At 45.0% G+C, this 21,713-nt stretch overlaps 1 protein-coding gene across 13 annotated transcripts in view; it reads right to left on the bottom strand.

Moving 5' to 3' along the window:
* Positions 1-10,631, bottom strand: part of CDC42BPB (CDC42 binding protein kinase beta) — a 101,741-nt gene extending 91,110 nt beyond the window's left edge. For 7 of the 13 annotated variants that reach the window (XM_075029784.1, XM_075029785.1, XM_075029782.1 and 4 more), the window contains exon 1: positions 10,086-10,629. In XM_075029784.1, coding sequence (XP_074885885.1) covers positions 10,086-10,263 — 178 coding nt within the window. In that variant the 5' untranslated portion in view covers positions 10,264-10,629. Of the gene's footprint in view, positions 1-10,085 lie in introns of all 13 variants that reach the window. The other 6 variants (XM_075029780.1, XM_075029781.1, XM_075029783.1 and 3 more) reach the window with 3 other exon arrangements.
* Between the last annotated feature and the right edge of the window lie 11,082 nt (positions 10,632-21,713).

Below are 21,713 nucleotides of genomic sequence, written 5' to 3'. Positions count from 1 at the left end.
CTCCCAGCCTCCTGTAGTAAGTCATATAGGATGAGGTTCTGAATCACAAAAATGTAGTTTCCTTTTTTTAGGTGAGTAACTTGAGAGGGTTGCAGGGCAACAAAGCCATCCTACAAGGAACCACTAATAGCAAGTATGCAGTGAGATCCCCTCCTTGCCTTAAAGAGCATACAAACTAAAAAGAAAGAAAATGTGGACAGATATTACGTTCCCAATTTACTCAGACGCAGTGCAAACGATCACAGACTAAATAACGGAAACCAAATTCCTTAATTTAAAATTTGCAATACAAACTTCTTACTCAAGCGTACCTTTTGTACCTTGCGTACAAAAAATACATTTGCTACTTGTCTTTGGATCCACCATCCAAGAATAGCCAGAAGCCTGCAGAACAAAGCCTGCAGAGCATGCACACCAGGCATCCATCTCTCAGCGCTAACAAGAGGCAAGGAGACCATAGCCACATAGCCACCATACACAGAAACGGGGGTGGAGGGAACGACGACACATGATAACCTAACTAATCCTATCAGAAAAAGAGCTAAATTTAAAGACTAAACATGCATCTTAAAAAGCAAACCCTTGGGAACATATTTCAAAATGATAATAGGATCTTCATGCCTAAAGTCACCCTCCTGCTGTTTCTACTCTGCTTTAATTACAGTAAAATAAAAGACACTCAGAACAGTCCAGCTTTCAGTACTGATAATCCAAGTCACACAGGCAGCAATAAAGCCGGCAGCACACAGAAAAGCTCCGTGAAGAAGCCAACTTTTGAGGAAGGATGTGCAAAATGAAGATCATAGAAGTCATGCTGTAACAACAGCAGAAATCCAAAGGCATGCAAGGCAATGGAGACGACCCGCACCCACCCCGAAGGTACACACGGATCTCTGGGAGAGGGGGGGAACCAGGGACAGAGGAGTTCCTCAAGAGTGGGAAAAAGGTTTCAGATGCCCCAGAAGTATTACTAGAAACCTCGTCCTTCCTCAGATGAGGACAGAGATTTCCCACACATCACCTGGCACAACTCTAAAAGGGATTCAAGTTTTTAATGCCTTCAATTAAAAAAATGGGTTCTTTGCTGGGAGAGGGTATTTGTTGTCTTTTTTCTCAGTATTATAGGGTTTAAACCAATTTAGGGCATGATCTATTTTTACGTACCTTTGGAGAATTTCTAGTGACCCAAAGCTTTTCCTTAAGTCTCATCTATCCAGGGAAGGCATACAGTTTAGTTCTTAGGCTAAGGGACCATTACTAGCAGGAAAATCACAATATACTAAAACCCCACATACTTCTGTAGGGGTTGCTGTATCTTTGGGTAAAGTTACACCATCTATAAATAGAGCGGATCTACATCCCACAAACTACACAGTCCCAAATAAAAGTACAATATTGCCAGAATAGCTGCAACACTCCTTTAAGACTGACTTCCACATTATCTCCTTAAGTGAGTTTATAACTGGCTTCATCTTATTTCTTACTTCGTCTTTCGCTGAACTTTTTGATGAAAATCAGAACAATATAACCTAGGTTTAAGCTGAATTAAAAGTCCAGACAGAATTTTGTATAGACTTTTCTAAAATCCTGAACATGCATGTCTCACTAAACTAGCACAAACACATTTCAAGTAGGACTTCACAAAGCAATTATCCATGTTTATTTTTATGTTGGAGAACAATTATAAATGGTGAAAAGAATTTGGGATATATCTGGAATTGATGCTGCTTCTGATCTTTTCTCTTCTTGGCCTTTTTAGGAAAGGCAGCTATACATATTCAGCCCTCAACAGCACTACACTTAAGCAAATTAAGAACTATACCTCAGCCTTCATTAATGCACACCTGACTAATAAACTCCATACATTTTCAATCATTCAATATTTGGTGAAGACTTTTCCACCATTTTCCAAAGCTCAGACTCCTTTATAGAGGTCTCATGTTGGGCATCCAGAGGTACTAGTCACATTTGAAGCTTCAGGCCATGGTTAAGTAATAACATGTTTCAGTGTTAAGACCCTGACGACATGAATGACAGAAATTAAGATCTCAGGCACTTCAGGATGCCTAAGGCCTCAGCTGGCAATGACGGATGCACACACTTAATCTGAATGCACTCTAAGTGTATCTACAGACATGATTACTGAGGTCTATGCAAAATCAAGGCTTAAGAAAACAGTGTGCAGCCTCCTATTGAAGAGAGCTACATTCATTATAGTGAATAAAGATCTTTATAAATGAAAGTTTGCTTTCTGGAAATCTGCATACGCTGATGAGAAAAATAGAGTGGAGTATTTCAGTATTAGGAGACAGCTAAAATGAACACATCACATTGAACCACAGACCAAATGTACTTAGAAATTTTTAGATGTGGCAAAGCTTTTTAAAATTAAATCCCTTTTCTTAAAAACAAAAACAACTCCCCCCCCCAAAAAAAAAAAAAAAAAACAACCCTAGAGCTTCAGTGGGATACATCAGTGAGCATGACACAAGCTCTTTGGTAACTACATCAAGAATATATTGGAATTCTCAAGTGTACCTTATGAAACACTTAGAAATCTCAACTCTGTTTAAAGCATTATCAAATGCAAAAATAGAGTAAAAAGCTTTAACAAGTCCCTTCTGTTTTCCTAAACAGATTTGCATGTGCTCCACCACCCTATTCATCTTTTCAGACATGGATAATGAAAAGGATGAATCCGTAAAATTTTTCCTAATCCTAGGCAGTATATTCTGTTAATGGCTGAAATAAATTTGCGATTGTTTAGGTAAGTATTATAATTCTTCCTTTTTGTAATACACATCTAAAACAGCTTGCATGAATTGCCTCAAATTACGAGCAACGGATAAAATGTAAGTTTCATAAATTTGAAGAATCTGTAGTAGTTTAACATTCCCAACTAATCTCAGCTACAGATCAACATTTCTAAAATTCAAAACATTAACATATAACCATGAAGTAAAAGCAACTTGGTAAAAAAAGCTAATGAAACAAGTCTTTTCAGTTCTGACTCACACAGTTAAAATCATTTGTTTCTAGTAGGTGTAGAAGAAACTGACTCACTCCCACATGTGAATTATTTGCAAAAAAATGTTAGTTCAACTTCATTTGTTAAAAAAGTTCATTGCACTGAATCTGCCGACTAAACCAACATCCAAGTCATTTCCACTGATAATGCATAACTGTGCCAACCACAGAAGTTTTAAGGATGTAAATTACTTTTTTTTTCAAAATACTGTATTTTAATATTACCTATGAAGAAGCAATATGAAAATAATTTAGATTTCTAAGCAAAACAAGTCAGAAAAAACATTAGATTTATGGATGCTTATAAAACCTTACTTCTGCATTCTATCTATACCTTATCATGTACCATGAGTGAAAAACTACTAGCTGCACACATTTTTTCCTATATGTAGGCAAATTTATCAATGACTTATTTACCCCTTTCTGAGTTTTCATATGTAAACAAAATTAAAATACAAAATACAGGTCACAGCCTTTAACGTACTGCATAATTCCTCAAGCCCTCACTAAAGACAGTGGCTATTTATTAGCAACTTTATCCACAGGAGAAGAGATATCAACTTCCTTCTATGGAACAAAAGACAAGCTTCACTCAGGATGTCTGTCATTTTAACAGCACATGCCAGTGTATCTCTTATCCTCCAGACCACATTACTTTCCCACTCTCAAAACACGGCTGTGGCATTCAGTGCCAATGTTTCACAGCATAAAGTTTTACAGAAAAAGTCATTAAAAGATATTGCCTCATTCTAAAAATAACAGATTAGAACAGATGTACTGTAAAGTGTCCATCATACATACAGCACCAGACTTTGAACCTCATGCCTTCAGATCACTCACCAGCCCTGACTACAATGCTATCAAAGCTAACATGGCGGTTTGGGCTACTTAACGTGAATTAATCCTAACACATATTTTTCAAAAGAACAAAACTAGTCTACTCAAAGCAGAGAACGCAGGAAACCGGGATTCGGCAGTCAGGCTCACACTATTCTGCCAGATGACCATAAAAGACTTCATTAGCAAAGGCGATGCAAGCTACCATGCCCCATCTCTGACCACAGGAAAGCCTTCAGGGAGCAGGAAAGGGTTCCAGCTGCATCCACACTGCACTGTGCACAAAGAAACCATGGCCACCACCACCACTGGCCTTTCCAGAACCTCTGCAAGGCACCTATAGCTTCATCCTGTCCCAGTGGGCCCTCATCCACACCCTCCTGCCGCTAGCTCTAGTATAAGGGATCGTAATAGGCTTTGGTAGATAGAGGATGGAAGTAGAGGAACTCAGGCCGGAATCTGAAATTCAGTTTTCTTGTTCATCAGCTGTCTTCATTATCCAACCACACTCACTTCACACATGTGCCCAACAGGCTTATCGCTCACTGCACAGCTTTTGCCTGCACAGAAAAGGACATTATACAAGCTAGCAGAGCCTGAGGTCCCTTCCTGGCTTTCTATGTGTGTTTCTGCAAGCAGGGGAGGGGGGAGGAGTGCTAAAGGGAAAAGAGAGGAATTTAAGCCCTCAAGAGATATGTCATGTTATCAAGAGACAGTTTTTCCCCTGGTGTAACCCAAAAAGGCCAAAGAAAAGATCCTCATAAGGAACCCTCAAAGTCTGACAACTCTAAAGTCATCTCAAAAATACTCAGGGATAGTTTCTGCCTCCTATACTGCCAGCCCACTCAGCCACACATCGTGCCCCCACCTTCACCTAGCACTTTTTCCAGTACATCAGTGCCTGTGGCAGTCAGAGGACTAGGTCTACCCTGCAGCTAGTTTTCGAGATGCTCTAATGCAGGCTGGGAAGAACTTTTCGCAGGTCCACATCTACACTTCTGAGTACAACTACTTTCAGGCTGAGAGAACAGGCTCTACACTCTTCTGACAGAAAGGCCACCCTGCAAGGTCCTCCCTTCCCTCATTAGATTTTTTTTTTTTTTTATTTGAAAGGTTAAGGTGCCTCTTTAAGCAAACTGGAAAGAGAAGAAAGTAGATCTGGGAGTAGACTTTCAAAGTTCACAGAGCCGCCCCAACAGCAAGATCCAAATTTGAAGCATCAGTCCTGACAGTGACCCAAAGTTGTGAATCGCTGCACCAGCAGCAGCAGCATGACAGCAACCCTTTCCGGTGAAATTTCTGTGCATGATTTTTCCATCTATGGTCCAACCTCAAGTGTAACAGATATATACGCAAAAGTGGCAGCTGGAGTCTAGGCTTAGAGAGGTTGCTTTGAGTGCTCTGCATGCACGTTTCCCCCTCCTGCAGCCCAGACTGGGAATATATTGCTGTTACTACACCATCATCCACTGCCTATTATGCCAGGCTGTCTTCAAGGGCTCAGCAGCAGGTGCCCAGTCGGCCAACTTGTGCTAATCTTCTGCAATCTTCTTTCTTTCCCCCACAGCTTCAGCTCCCTTAAAGCTCCTCTCAGGAAAAATAAAAACAAACACCCAAGCAAAAAAACCCACCACCACCATCCAAAAGCAGAACACCAGTCTAGCTGGGTAGCAAGCTTTGCACAAACTAAGAACACAGAAGATAAGTCAGCATTCAGACAGCTCATAACACATCAGGAGAAATAGTCCATAGAAGTATCTCGCGCACCTGCTTCAAGGAAAAAAAACCCACATTTCAGATCAGTCTAAACTACTCTGACATTGGTTTTGAGGTGTTCTCACAGAGAGGACTAGCTAGTACATAGTCCAGGATTGAGACAACACTGAATGAACTATGTGGGGACATGTGCCATCTTGCCCTCTGTAGCATGCCAGCCATACAAAACAGGGTCAGAGGAAACAAAGGCTGGAGCAAGAGAGTCTATGCAGCACCAAGAGCATTTGGAATACAAATAAGGCCCATTCCTGTTAGGCTCTTCTCTGAACATGCTTGCCTACTGGCTGCAAACTGTGCCAAGTAGCTGTTCAAAAATGGAGCAGCCGGTTGCGCCAGTCCCTGCTGAGTGGAAGTAAGGGGCAGTAAGCACCAGCCACAGCCAACTAAGATAACTCCTGCAAAACAAGGTGATGTCAGACAAGCATGAATGTGATGCCAGCCAGCAAGGTGCCCTGCAAGCAGCCGTTCTAGCACAGGATTATGAAAGATTCAGATCTCTCAGTATGACAGAACAAGGGGCTCCATAAGGAGGAACACACTGTACCTGAAAGCCAAAGGATAGGTGATGCACGGACACCTAAGCTGCAGCCATACTGCTCCAGCACTCCTGTACTTCTCTCCTTGTCACATGAAACACGGGACAGCACACATTTTTTGCAGGAAGAGTCTCTTAGGAGGTCCCTCTGCAGTGCATGGACAATACCACCCTACAGCACCCAAGCACTGGCGTGCACCATAATCTAAGTCGAAAGGCCACGCAGCCTCCTCTGTGCTTGCTGAGAGCTTTAGGTAGTCTTCACTAGTGGTCTAGGTCAGCTTTACCAAGGGAAGTACCTCCATAGACTTCCAGAGCTATGCAGACTGTTTTACAGGCTTTCTAGGACCCGGGACTGTCTAGTTCCAGCATCTCCCCAGATAGCAGCCAAGTTGCTCTCGTGACAACTGGAAGGATGAGCAGAGATGGTCAAGCAATTTGGCCTCAGAGGCACAAGGGCTGTAGCAGCCCAGTCTCACTGATGACTTTCAGAGAGGAATGAGCAAGTATAACTAGAATAAACAGGACTCCTCACTGTTAGGATTCTTCACTATTTCTCACTCTAGGAGCAGCAGATGTAGCAACAGTTTAAAAGACACTAAGCACAAATTTGGAAAATTCTTTCGGAACATGTAGACATAGGTCTGCTATCTAACAGACTTGGATTCAATTCCCACTAAGAATACTGAGCATTATTTCAATATCTATTCTATAAACAATACAGTGATAACCAATTGGGCGAGACGTTATTCAACAGGAGTTATAAATAAAAATAACTAGAAGACTTTTGAACTCCTCGCAGCTCAGCTAGCTCTTCTCCAAAGACGCTTGGCATAAAGATACATGTATTACACTTCCAGTACAGGGAAAAAATATAGGCTGTTTGAAAGCTCCATTCACCATGGGAAAGCTACAATCGCCAAGGTTAAAATGGCAGATTCTTACAACATTTCTAAAGCGATGGAAGCCACAAGTTGCCTCAAGGCGAACAGCCACACCCTACGCTCTTCTATGATTAGCAAATAGGAAGAAGATTTTGAAGAAATAAGCCTGTGGCAGGACTGCAAGGAAGCAGCAGCAGGATTTATAGGACAGAGGCAACGAGATCCACCATTTGGGGCTCACCAGCCTCTGCAGGTGAAGTGCAAGGCTTCTACAGATGTTGAATGGGGAGAAGGTGGCTTAAGTCTCACAGGATAAATGTGGGACTTAAGTTTTCTGGACTCCCCACTTCCCTTCTCCCACAGTCACAAGCTCCAGAATACCAGCAGCATCATGCTGCTGTCAGAGAGCAGAGATGTCCACATCCAGCAGCTATACCACGCAACTCAGCATCTCCTCTGCACCCCAAAGCCAGGAAACAACTCTGCCTCAACTACCACGCCTGAACTCTGTTTTCTCTTGGCAATTAAAAATGCAAGCAAGTCCATTAGCCACGCTGAATCATTTTAAGGGAATTTTACGTGTGTGATACCTCACACCCAGTTTTAAATCCAAAATAGTAAAGAAATGCTTGTTATATAGTTCGGTTTAATTTAACCTTAATACCTATGCAGCTTATTTCCATTGTCAATGATAAGTCTCCATTTTGTCAAAAGGAAATTCCTTCTGTCTCCAGCTGATAAAGAAACACTGATCTTCAAAGTATATCCCAAATATTTAACTACACTCTCATGCTTTTGCAGACACATAACAGCACACAAAACTTATGTACATCAATCCAGAATATCTTCTAACAGAGAATCAGGCTGTAATTAAGACTGCACATCGTGACATGAGGAAGATTAGAGTGTTTGGCATGATATTCTCCCTATTAGCTGGAGGCAGAAACAAGTTCCTTGTCAGTGGAAACATACTGTGAGGGCATTAGGACACAGATAAAAGGTGTCTCGTTGTTGGCATTTATTTGTTTTTAACAGCTTGAAGGAAAGGGAGGAACACACAGTATCGACTGTAATTGGTTTTAAGGGTATTCCTTGTTGATGGAACACAAATATACAGCAGTCCAGATTTAGGCCATCCCCTTACCATCAAGGGCCTGGATTATAAACTTTTATCCCCACTCCGCAGCACCAGATGGTAGCTCACATACATTTCAATTATTTATTGAATAGGCACTTTGTTATACTAGGGTAATCCCACACTGCAGTAAGAACTACACACTGTTTTTATTGCGAGCTATACTTTTCATCAAGTCAGTAACCTTTTCACATTCAGTGAACGCAATAAATAGAATTAAAAGAAGCAATTTTATAAACAATTGGATAATCGGCCTCTCCATCACACAGAAAATGACAACGCAAGGATCAATCAGTAAGACACAACCACCAGCAGTGCTATAGAAAAAGCATATCATTCTTTGGCCTGCCCCAAATCCTTTCCTCAACTTCAGTGCTCAAAGTACCGTTGTAGTCTGATCTATCACATTTAACAGTTTGTAGGTGCTCACTTGTTCAAGCCATCAGCTTGAAAACAAGAATATAAAACCAGACTGCACTTTGCAGAAGACGTACAAAGCTCCCACCACAAAACAAATAATCAATGTTCCCCAGGCTGCAGCCTTGCGGGGCAGATGTGATAAAGCGGTTAATTATTCAGTTGGCAATCGCATTACTGACGTCAATAGAAGAGTCCAGGAAGTGAATCCTCTTAGTTTGTTAGTGTATGACAAAGAGTGGTGGTCCCCACAGAAATTAAGGAAAACCAGCTGTCCCTACATGTTAGTGCTCTGGTCTGTAGTGCTAAAGACACACATTTGCATTTACTGAAGTAAATCAGCCCCTCCCTCTCCCTTAGGAAATCCTTTGTTTTGTTTCTTTTTTTTTTTTTTTTTTTTTTAAGAGGGCTCTTTAAAAGCCTAATTAACTGTACATGCATGGAACAGCTGATAAACGGGACAATATACTCGTGAGCAATGATCCCTCCTCCCTCCCCTCCAATTCTTATTCCATGGAGAAGTTAAGTCACCTCCGTCGTACATTATTATTCATAACTTACTCAGCTGAATAAACCAGTCAGCCACCATGGCCATTTTAACATAATTTCATTTAAGCATGCAGCAGGGAAGGATCTCTACTATCCACATACCTGTAGTCAATAGTCTTAGCTAAACAACACTGGACAGAAAACTTTTATCCTAGGCGTTATCACAAGTATCCACGTTTTCTTTTGTCAGCACGCTCCGGATTATTGGAGGTTCTCATTATCAGGCTGCTTAACAGTAGGAAACCATTAAACAAAGCTGTTATAAAGGCTGCCTAGAATTGCTCTGTCCTTCGGGGGCATGCCCAAATTAAAAAGACTGCATGATGAACGGTAACTGTTGTTCCTTCAAGACACACACGCACACACACACGCCCTCTCTAGCAGCGACGAATCCGGCACAAGAGCCGCGTTTCAAAGCCTGAGCCTGCTGCTCTCCCCCTCCCCCAGGTAGGAAACCCTCCGAGGAGCACGGGATTAGCCTGACATTTCGGGTTAAGCCGAGCAGGGTTGCAGGCCAAGGACACTCCGGTGCTGTTCCTGCTGCCGGCTGCCAAGCGGTTCGCTTGGGACCGAGCGGAGCTGGGAGGAGACCTGCGAGGGGTCAAGGCCCGGCTGGCGGCGGGGGTGTTCCCCAGGGAGGCTCCGCATCCAGGGGCGGCGTCTCCCCACCCCGGCCCGGCCCGGCTGCAGACGGGAGCGGCGGCGGGGAGCGAACTCCCGGGGCCGGGCCGGGCCGGACCGCTCTCCCGGGCCAGCTCGCCGCCCCTCGCCCGGGGATCAAGCCGGCGGGGATCCCACCACCCCCCTCCGACACACCCCCCCGCTATCCGGGTCCCGTCCCTCCCCCTCACGGCCCCGGCCCGGCAACGTCGTCCCCCGTCCGTCCCGTCCCCCCCCCATCCCCGCGGCTCGCCCCCGTCCTCACCCCACTCGAGGAAGTCGGAGACGTATCGGTCGCGGCGGAGCGGCGAGTCGCGGCTGCACTCGGCGTAGACGCCGACCAGGAGGTCGAGCAGGGTCTCCACGCTCAGCACGCTGTCGTGCCGCTGCGGCCCGTCCAGCACCAGCTGCTCCAGCCGCTTCAGCCGCACCTTGGCCGACATGGTGCCGCGGCGGCGGGCGCAGGGCAGGGCCGGGCAGGGCCGAGCCGGGCCGAGCCGCTCGGGCGGCGGCGAAGCCGGCGGACGGCGGCGCGCAAAGGCCCGGGGCGCCGCGCTCAGCCGCGCCGCACCGCCCGCGCCCCGCGCCGCCTCCCGCCCCTCACGGCCGCGCCGGGGCCGAGCGGCTCCTTCCACGGGCTCCGCCTCAGGCCCGGACGGTCCATGGGCCGCACCCGGCCACCCCCCCTCCCCGCTCCGGCCTCTCCCCGGCGGCGGGGAAGGGCTGCTCCCGCTCCTCCTCCTCCTCCTCCTCCCCCGGCAGCGGCGGCCCCGGCGAGCGCAGCCCGGCGCGTCCCACGGAGCAGCCCCGGCGGCGCCCGGCCACGCCCACCACGCAGCGTCCGCGCGCTCCGACGTGGGCAGCGCCGCGCGAAGCCGCGCAGGAAGATTGGGACGAGCGCCGCGCCGTAGCGGCGGCGGGCGGGGGGGGGGACGGGGATGGGGCCGGGCCTGCCCGCTCCGTGCAGCGCCTCGGCAGATTCGCCGCGGAGGGCGTGAGGGGCGGAGGCAGCGCGGGCTGCGCGTTCCCATCCGCACTTTCGTCCCCCAGCCTCTGCCACCCCGACAGAGTTTCGGGGGCGAGGTCTCCTCCCCGCCCGCCCGGCCGGGACCGCGGCGCTCTGGAGGCCGGGTAGCCTGCCCCGAGCCACCCCGGCCCGTAGCAGGCTGTGCCGGGCCGTGGCTCCCCTCGAAGGACAGGGGTGACCCCGGGGACCGCCATCCCCCCAGGCCTTTGCGGGCTGCTGCCTGCCCAGCGCCGATGTCGGGCTCGGGAGGCTTCTCCGGCCGCGGCTGGAGCAGGGCCTCCCCTTGCCCTGCCTCGGCCGCAGTTCCCTGCTCTCTGGCCAGGCTTGCCTCGGTGGAGCCCCTGGCAACAGGCGCGGGGCTGGCAGGGTAGGCAAGGCCCCACAGCAGGACATGGCATCTGGAAGCTGTGGGTTTCTGCGCTTTTCAAAACCTACCTGGTGATGGGGCTTTATTTCAAAGCAGCGGCAGCAGCAGCTAGCCTGGGCAAAGAGAGCCCTGTGCGTTAACAGCTGCTGTTCACGCTCCCTTGAAGGAGAAGGGAACTGGGTGTAAGGCACTCAAAACTTTCTGCTGTGCTTTTTTATTCTTATTTTTGCATTACAACTTAGTCTGAGAACTGTTCTCTCCGGAGGCTGCAGCACCTTAAGGCAAGATGCTGAGTAGCTTGAGATGGGAGTTTACGTCTCTAGGAATGCAGCCAGTCAGGTCCTGATGCAAAGCTGAACTGGGAAAGATGCCTTTTCCTTGCTAGTCTCCCCTGGAGAGTACATAGAACGCTGTGTGCTGAAAATCATCACACCGGAAAGAGAGCCAGCTGGGTGCTGGTTCTGTAGAGCTGGGAAAACCCCTGCCCCCAGGAGCTGGAGCTAGACAGGGGTTTGCACCATGGTAGCTGCAGTTGCCAGGGGTCCTCCACAGTCAGACATGACATGTCAGTCGTCATTGAAAGACCTGAATGTCCTCAACCATCACCTTCAGGGCCAGTGGCTATGCCAAACCCGACCAGTGCTGCATACAGGGAGCTGCCCTTTTCAAAAGGGCAAGAGCATAACCAGACAGAGCTAGATGGAGTATTGCGTAGCAGAAAGTATTGCTCCCAACGTGACAGAGAGGTGCAGCAAATGATTACAGAAATACTTGTTTCTGGGAGCCCTTGCCCCTCAAGCATGTCTGATAGGTATCTCTTTGACACCAAATACCTGTTATATATGAGAGCTCTTCAGGTCGTAATAATACTGTGCTGTGCATTTGGACCTGCTACCTGGATCAAGAGGTACGGCTGTGTTGGGACCTGTTAATTCTAAAAAGTGCAATTCAATAGAAGATCCCATGAATCATACTTTTATACCGAGAACCTATAATTTCAAAACAAAGAAAACCCACAGTGGACTAAAATAGTTTTGTTTTGTTTTCTTTTTCCTAAATTACTTCTATCTCTTTGTACTTCCTTCTGCAAACATCCACTTGAAAAAAAATATTTCACAGTGTATCTTGAAGTTTTCATTGTTTCTCTGTGTTCCTCCCTGGTTACAGTTGTTTCATCTGACCTCAAACTGTTTAATATCACAGATACATTCATTTGCAGGATCCTTAGCATTTTGACAATCCCAATTGTTTTTCTGGTGCTGTTGCTTTATTTTAAAGGAGAGTTTAACATTTTCCGCTTATTACCACTTCGGAGACTCATTTTGGGGCAGTTGACCAGAGTAATGGCTAGGGAGAACAGAGCTTTAAAGATCCTGTTACAATATCTATCTTTCCCCTTCTTATCTGTTCCTGCAGATGGTGATTATCACCACCTCCTTCAGCAAGGAAGAGATTATAAAGGAAACTGCAGCTGGATGAAGAAATAGCCATTTTCTGTCTACCAGTCGCTCTAATGTTTCCAGTTTCCTCAGTCTGTTTTACATTAGTAGAATACAGAGCAATTCCTGACTTACACCAGTCACAGGGAAGAATCAGGTCCTGTGCTGGGAAAACGACAGATGGGTGACAGATGATATTGAAGCCTGCTTTAACAACTATGGAAGGTTTAGTATATCGGACCAGCACATGCAGGATTATTTATGAGCAATACTGTAGGTATTCCAGAATTAGTTCAAAGATTTCAAAAACTCTTGCAAAGAGTTAAAAGGCTTGTGTATTGTGAATAATGCTGGGTTTTCACAGCAACATTTTCAGTTACAAAAAACGTACCTAGCTGAAAAGTGACATTTGGTATACATACTAAAAAATGTATGTAAGCTTGAAAATGTAGCTGAAGGTATTCTGCCTCTGTTACTCATCTGTGCCAATTCCATATACTAACAATAAATGTGGTCTGGCTAAAATGAATTAAATGATCCATCTTAACAGTTCCCTTTTCCTGTGGCATATTTCAGTGGAAAAATACAGCCCCTTTTTCTGGGACTGATCTGATTTTAAAAATCCTCTCTTTTTTGTGAGAAAAAAAAAGTAAGTGAAAGGTTCTCACTTATATATTTTCTGGAATCATTGTAGAGCCACAGAACTGAAGGCACAAAGTCCATATGGCTACTGGAAAGTTTTTTCAGATCGAATCAACTTAGGTCTCCTTTTTTTTTTTTTTTTTTGTTTTTGTTTTTGGCTGTACTCCAAGTAACTTAGTAACTAGTAGAGGGAGAAATTCTGTTACAGAATTTTGATGGCAACAGGAAATAGCTGTGTCACCACTTTATGACTTTAGGAAAATCCACCCACAGATCATTTTGGAATTGAGAAGAATGAAGAAATATGAAGAGAATGGACAGAAATTGCAAACATAGCTCATTGACAATGAAGACCCCCATGCTAAAAAAAAAAAAGCGAAGATGTGGCAAATATTTACTTTGTCACATTCAGACAGATAATTCTAGAAAAAGAGAAAAAAACATCAAGTTTCAATCTTTTATTTGCTTTTTGGTTTAATCGTTTTTACATTAATAAGCAAGGGGAGACGCTGAACAGCTAGAAAACCTAGCTAGAAGACCTAAATATATTCTACTCATTAAGGAAATGAGCTGAAATTTCTAACTGAGAGAGGAGCTGACTAATGTGCAGCAAGGGAGGAGTTTTCTAAGTATTCAGAATGCAAAATATAATTAAATTGAAATCAGAGAAAGCTCATAGTAATGAGTTCCAAAGGTAGAATATAAGAAAGAGTTAAACATGCTTAAAAGCAACATGACTGGTTTATATCTTGTTGTTATCATAGACTTTCCTTCCTGGAATTATTTTTTAGGAAACTGTCACCTTTCCAGCTCTGTTTGTATTTGGCAATATTCTAAAAAATTCCTTCTTGCCAAAAGCAGTGTAAATCTACAGCTGTCATCCATACTGGGAGCCAAAAATAGTCTATCAGTGGGGGCTGTCTTTGATGACCTTGCATCATGTAAGTTTGAGCATTGAGCTAATGTACTCAGTATTAAAAACAACAGCAGCTAAGTCACCATTGGTGTGATGTTAGCCATGGTGGGAAGTACACGGAAAATTTCTCAAAGAAGAGAAGGTCTCTTCTCTTTTGGTGATGAATGCTAGAACTCTGCTTCAGCTTCCAGGGAGCTCTGTCTGCCTCAGCTCACTGGTAATGCACTAGCTGAGCAAGAAAGTTTCACAAATGCTCTTGTCTTTGCACATGATGATGAGTGAAGTGGGAGGAAAGAAAGGGCAGTTGTTCACAGAGAAATGCTGGGAAGGGCTAAGAGTCTAGTCATTTCCAATTTTCATTTTCCAAATGCTTTCTCATAATAATAATAAAAAAAAAAGAGCAGCAAAGCCATTTGGCAGGCTACCTTCTGTTAAGTGCATTCTGCCATTAAGTGCATTTGTTGACAGTTCTTCTGTTTTGCTTTTGTACGTATCTAGATTTTGGTGATGATATAACCCAACATTTTGAACTGAAGGTGAGGCAAACTGGGATATGAAAAGATTTTGCACTTGGTGCATGCTTTCTTAAAGAGAAAAAAACCTAAAGAAGCAAAAAATCTTTAGGTGTATTAGTAGAGACGTTTAGGGATATTATCACTTCTGACTCATTTGTTTTGCGGGATTTAGCAAGTGGAGTGCCATCATAGGGGAAGAAACCATGCTAATCCCTCACTTCTTCCAGACTAGATGCAGCAGGTTCCCAAACACATTGGGTTTTACTTCAGTACTTTTTCTTACTCCTATAGTTTTCTTACTCAATAATTTATGCCTATTTAAAGTTCACCTGAAAGAAGGGAACTTGCCTCCCTGCTGCTGTTTCAGGAAACCGTCAGTCTTATTGATCAGTATGTTTCCTGATTACAGGCAGTTTAACACAAGGAGCCTGAAATGGATCACATCAAATTAACGGGCTTCCCATTCCATTCACACTTTGAGAGCAGCATTAGCTGAAGTGGGCAGCTGCTTCCATCAAAATCATTACGAGGCCACTTGTTCTTTTTTTTTGCAGAATTTGTCTGAAAAATGACTTAAGTGTAGGAAACTAGGGGTTTAGATGAGGTCATTGTCATGGACATCTGGAACAGAATGTCATCACCACATTTAGGCAACACAAGAGCTCATTTTTATTTCAGTTCTGATTTCAAGTCCACAATATCCTAACGAAAGCATTGGCTCAATGATCCAGTCTGTTCAGGCACATGGCAGTGTTGAAAGAGTGACAAAACAAAACATACCTCCCCGCCTTAGGCTCATGGTACTTCAGGGATCTTAAAGGAGATGGAAGCAGTGGTACAGAGTTGATATTACAGAACCCAAATACTCTTCTAAAATTATGGCATCTTGCAAGTAGCAGTACCACGTCTTGCTCTCTGTGCAGCTGCCATTTTGTCATTTAATAGTGTTGTGTTACTGCAACTTCACATCTGCCAGACTCAGTCAGATCAATCTTTGTACAAAGTGTGAAAAGCATCATGTTGCTAGAGGCAATTTTTTTTCGCTTGAGTTGATGCTAGACTAAGATTATCCGATTTTGTTTTGTGGGCTTTTTTATTTTTTGCTACATACTCTGGCACTCTGGTTCAGCCAAGCTGACAGTAGTACTGTTCGTTGCAGAGAATAAGACGAGTTTTAGGTGATACGTGCAAAAAATAGATAGGAAATGTGTTCCTTTTTCTTAGCTAATCTGTAGGATTAGTTCTCTTGGGTTGCTGAGAGTAGCAGTGTTATTCATATTATATTTTATATTAATCCTGTGTTTTATTAATTTTTTTATGTCTTGAGAGGAATGACTGGAGCTGAAAAATAAAACTTCTCCAGTCTTCTCTCTTGAACCTTTAAAAATCTGTCACTGACTTTAATAGGAGTGTTCCCATGGAGATAAGCACAACTAAGTCTACCTACAAGGAAAAGAAATAATCTGCTTTGAATGAAATATTTTTGCATTTTAAGTGATGTTACCTTAATATACACTTCTTTCTTCTATGACAAAGTGCTCTTTGATTTTCAGAAACTGTATAATCAAAATAAAAAGCAAGTTCTATTGTATTCTCTTCCCTGGTTCCCTCTCCACAATGGACAATCCATAGATAATAATTGTGTGGCAATGAGAAGTTGAAATCAGAAAATATTCCAATCTATTTCTAAGATACATTCAGGAAAAATACAGCTGTACACTGGCCTAAAAGCAGCAGGAAATATTGTGCAGAAAAGAATTTTACTTCTTCAGTAATGACGACCTGGCAAACCATTCTCAGCTGATGGTTCTTTATTATAAATTTCCAAGCACTGTTCAGAAAGGCAGAGGTGAGACCAGAATGGCTTCAATTTATTCACAGTATCCTGGGACAGTGAAAAAATAACTGTACCAACTTCAGCATCAAATATCCTGACAGGCTGCTCCTGATAATTCTCACTTTTCTGTTCAACAGAACCTCTTCCAAAAACAGTGATTTTTCTGACAATGTGCAAAAAAGACATTTTGCTCCTATTCATTTGCTCTGAGCAAAGATTGTACCCAAGCTTCAGGTTGATCTTGGCTGCACCATTACACATCCAGAGGCACTCAGTCTGGATTTATACAAATGCTACTATCTTTGGCTTCCGCCTTACCCCATCTCAGCAGAGCTGCGCAGAAGCACTCCATCTTACATGTTATGCCAGCAATTACCAAGATTTGTAACAACATTGACAGCAATTCAGAAGAGACCTGAACTTCACAGCACTGGAGGCAAGTGTGAATGCTACCCCTGTCTGACTCCCCTTCTCCCAGCCACTGCCAGTCCCCCACCCCATGGGAAATTCTTGATCCCCCCCTTTCCACCTTCCTGCTGGGGGCTGGCTCCCTGTCATCCCTCATGTTGACCCCCTTCTCTTCGGGACTAGCGATGAGCTACTCATTGTCCGGTAGCAGATGCTGCAGGAGTGGGTGGTGGCACCCAGCTGGACTCTTCGGAGGTCTGGGGAGATCATGCAGTCTGCAGGAATCAAGGGGAAGGGCAGACAAAAAGCCAGGGAGGACCCTGAAGAGCTGGATATGTACCTGCTGATTTGGGGTTGGGGGCTGAATGGCGATGCTCCTGGAAGGGCATTCACCTGCTCTTGGAAGGAGTAGCAGCAAGCCTCACTCTTCCACCTTCAGTGAAGAAGGAAAGGACAACTGCTGGCCCTGCACAGGTCTCCAGCTGGCTCCATAGTTGCCAGCCCTCAACCACTCCTGGCAATAAAAAGTTATCTGCAGTCCCCACTCTTTTATCTTCTTTTCTTTTTAGCTCTGTATAGTTGTCTCCATACAATGTTGAAATGATCCACACATTTCAGAACAACTTGAAGTGTTTAAAATCGAATCTGTGGTGAACTGCTTCAGTTGGGATTTCAACTTTGCAGACACGATGAACCACAACGTTACAGGTGTGGGTGCAATTCCTACTAACATGGGGGGTAGAGACTGCATCTGCTAGTGCGTGAGGCAGTGTCAAACATACACTTTATGGCATCACACATGTTTTATCAAAGCCCTGTTTTCAGTGACAAAAGACCAGGCAGTAATTACCACATGGTGCCAAGAGGCCGTAGACCCAGGCGAGGAGGTCCTCCAACCAGCAGGCACCAAGGGAGGAGCAGCAAGGAGGGATTCCCCAAGTAGGCTTGGGTTCAGAGAGCTGCTTCCCTGCCGTGAGATATAAGGGCAGATGGATGGTGTAAGAGGAAGCAGCTGCTGTGATTATGACCTGTTGTTCTGAGTCTGTTAGCTGTGATGGGGAAATGGGGACTTTTCTGAGTGCAGAAATGAAGACTCTACAGTCGCCATTGCCACAGGCTGTGTGCTGAGGCTGGACAACCCAGAATAGCGTGAAGGTGTGATTGTTCTTTCTGAGAGGATCACCTCGAATACTGTGTGTAGTTCTAGGCCCTGCAATTTAAGAAGGATGTTAAGGTCCTTGAACGCATCCAGAGGAGGGCAACAAAGCTGGTGAAAGGGCTGGAAGGAATGCCATATGAGGAGCGGCTAAGGACTTTGGGCTTGTCTCATTTGGAGAAAAGGAGGCTGAGGGGCAACCTTATTGTATTCTACAGCTTCCTGAGGTGGGGAAGTGGAGAGGGAGGTGCTGATCTCTTCTCCCTGGTATCCAGTGAAGGGATGCATGAGAATGTCTCAAAGCTGTGCCAGGAAAGTTTAGGCTGGAGATTAGGAAGCATTTCTTTACCAAGTGGGTGGTCAAACACTGGAACAGGCTTCCTAGAGAGGTGGTCCATGCCCCAAGCCTGTCAGTCTTTAAGCAGCATTTGGACAATGCCCTTAAAATGCCTTAACTTGGTCAGCCCTTAAGTGGTCAGGCAGTTGGACTAGCTGATTGTTGTAGGTCCCTTTCAAATGAAATATTCTATTCTGTTCTGTTCTATTCTATTCTAAATGGATACTGCTTCTGTTCCTGACATTAAGCAGGAGGGGGGTAGATCCTCAGCTAAAGTAAGTTGTCATGATTTCATTGAAGTCAATAGCAAATTGCAGAGACTCACTGTCAATAACTGAACTCCCCAGGGCTGATCTTCAGCTGGTAGAAATGGTCATAACTTCATTGAAATCCACTGATGTCCAGCTGACCCTGAGGTTTTGCTATTGATTATGCTGGGAGTAGGTCAAGACCTAAATTTAATTTTGTGATGGTCTGGGAACAGGATACATTATTTCAAAGCATCCATCATTACTGCAATTAATTGGTGCCTGTCCTGGGTAAGGCTGTGTCTTTCAGTCATTGAAATGCTGCTTGCCAATCTATGATTTGCCCTGCAGATGTGAAAATCTGCACTGACATAATATATGTAAAGCAGAAGGGGTTTGACTATTTCAGGTTTCATTTAGGTGTGTAGCCTATGGTTGCCTCAGGTAACACCGAGGTACTACTTAATCATGATAACATGATTAGGATGCAAATCCACATGCCTAATTTAAATACATTTGTTCTCTGAACCATCCAGCTGGGTGTAGTTTCTAAGAGTAAATGCAAAGTACTCACAGCAGGCTTCAGCTCAAGCAGAATCTCAGGGACAGCTTCCAAATGTAATCACTCATTGTCATAGTAGAAAGTTGAGGTCACCTTTTTAAAAGTGCTGGGAGTCCAGGTGTTACACATGATCCTCACTGCTTGTATTACAGAATCACAGAATGGTTGGGGTTGGAAGGGGCCTCTGTAGGTCATCTGGTCCAACCCCCCTGCTCAAGCAGGGTCACCTAGAGCCAGTTGCCCGGGACCATGGGCAGTATCTCCAGGGATGAGAGAATCATAGAATGGTTTGTGTTGGAAGGGACCTTAAAGATCATCTAGTTCCAAGCCCTCTGCCATGGGCAGGGACACCTTCCACTAGACCAGGTTACTCAAAGCTCGCAATATTTCCAGGGATGGAGACTCCACAACCTCCCTGGGTAACCTGTACCAGTGCTTGGTCACCCTCACAGAGAAAAAGTGTTTCTTGATGTTCAGATGGAAACTCCCAGGTTTCAGTTTGTGCCCACTGCCTCTTCTCCTGTCACTGGGCACCACTGAAAAGAGCCTGGTTCCGTCCTCTTTGCACTCCCCCTTCAGGTACTTATGTATGTTGATAAGATCCCCCCAGAGCCTTCTCTTCTCCAGGCTGAACAGTCCCAGCTCCCTGAGCCTTTCCTCATAAGAGAGATGCTCTAGTCCCTTAATTATCTTAGTGGCCCCTCACTGGTCTCTCTCCACTATGTCCATGTCTGCCTTGTACTGGGGAGCCCAGAACTGGACACAGTGCTCCAGATATGGCCTCACCTGTGTTGAGTAGAGGGGAAGGATCACTCTCAACCTCCTGGCAACATTCCTCCTACCGCAGCCCAGGGTACCTTTGGCCTTCTTTGTCACAAGGACGCATTGCTGGCTCATCTAACTGCCATCTTTTCTGGGGAAAACAGGCTTTGTGCAGGAGTAGAGAGGGTATCACCCCTCAAGCCAAGCCTCACAGAGAACCTCCTGTGACACTGCTCAGTAGGGCTGATACAGTCTCTCCTCTGAACATAACAAAGACTGCTCTAAGCTAACAAATGGACCTACCTTGTCAGGTCCTCACTAGTCATGTCCACGCATCTATCTTGCCCCGAAACTATCTGGTGTGTTACTACTGAGAAAGCCTCCTTGAGGAGCAGCCACCACTGAACAGGCTGATGTGCAGATCCCACTGTGGGATCCTGCTGGACCCCTAGCAAAGCACGAGGATGTCCTTGGCTGGTGGCACACACAGTAACATGGGGCAGCAACCCAAGGTTTGAGCCATGCTGAGCCCTGGGTGGAAACCTACCCCAGGATTTTGACCCTGATGTCATGTAGGCAGACTCATGTATCTAAAGTGCCTTGTAGCAGCCTCCGACTTGCCGAGATGCAGCCTGGTCAGCTTGGCCATTGCCCCTCTAGCTTTACTGGTGTTGCTGTGAGTAGCTGTCCTGCCTGTGTGGGACAGGCCGTGACATTAGCAGTGGATTTGGCAGTGTTAGGTTTACAGTTGGACTCGATCTTAAAGGTCTTTTCCAACCTAAATCATTCTATGATTCTGTGATTCTAATGCAGTTGGCATGCAGTCTCCGGTCCTGTTCTGCCTGCACCTCCTCCTGCATTTCCCCTTGAGAATAACTCCTGAGGCTCCCGTGAAGGTTTGCTTCATTTTCACTACCTTGAGGCAGGGCTATGGGCCTCATTCATCACAAAGTATGAGCTCTAATGGTGTTTTAATGGCCCTTTCTAGTTAGCATATGACCATGCAGAAGGGCTTTTGTATTCCCATGGGCACACAGCTAAACCTATAGTAGTTTTGCTTGCAGACTCCTTCCCCCATCATGCTGAAGGAAAGTGGTGAGATTAAGAAGCCTGGTCCTTTAGACTGTAGGCTGGACATATGCTTAATATCTCTTTCCTATAAAAGCCCTGATTTGCAAGAAACTCAAATACACTTTGGGAAAGCACCATCTATAATATGTGCAAATGACTTACGATGGAAAAGGACTAGAAACTTGGAACATGGAATGTTTTGATCTTATGCAGTTCAGGCCACCTCCAAAATACGGCATTGCAACCAGAGGAGTGTCACAGCCATGCAAAAGTTGAGAGAGCTGGAAGACTGTCTTTTAAAAATGAGCAAACCCACTGTTTTGTAGCAGAAGCAAGCCAGCTAGATATGCAGTGTAAGCATGTATTATGATGAGCCTCGGTTATTAGCAGTCACCGGTTTGGAAGCCGTCAGTGAATAAATTTGCTGTTTCAGGATAAAAAAGAGAGCATGGTATCTGCTTCGTCAGTAGTCACTGCAGAAGTGAATGATGAAATAATAGGAACAGTCCATGAAGGACTGGACTGAGGCATGCTGGTTTTCTCAAGTTTGACATAAGAAATGGGCAAGAGAACTACAGTGCTAAAACAGAGGAGGAAACCAATCAC

Source organism: Buteo buteo, chromosome 6, assembly GCF_964188355.1.
Source record: "Buteo buteo chromosome 6, bButBut1.hap1.1, whole genome shotgun sequence".
Taxonomy (NCBI): domain Eukaryota; kingdom Metazoa; phylum Chordata; class Aves; order Accipitriformes; family Accipitridae; genus Buteo; species Buteo buteo.
The sequence above is the reverse complement of the archived record's forward strand: the minus strand, read 5'-3'. Positions and strand labels throughout refer to the sequence as shown.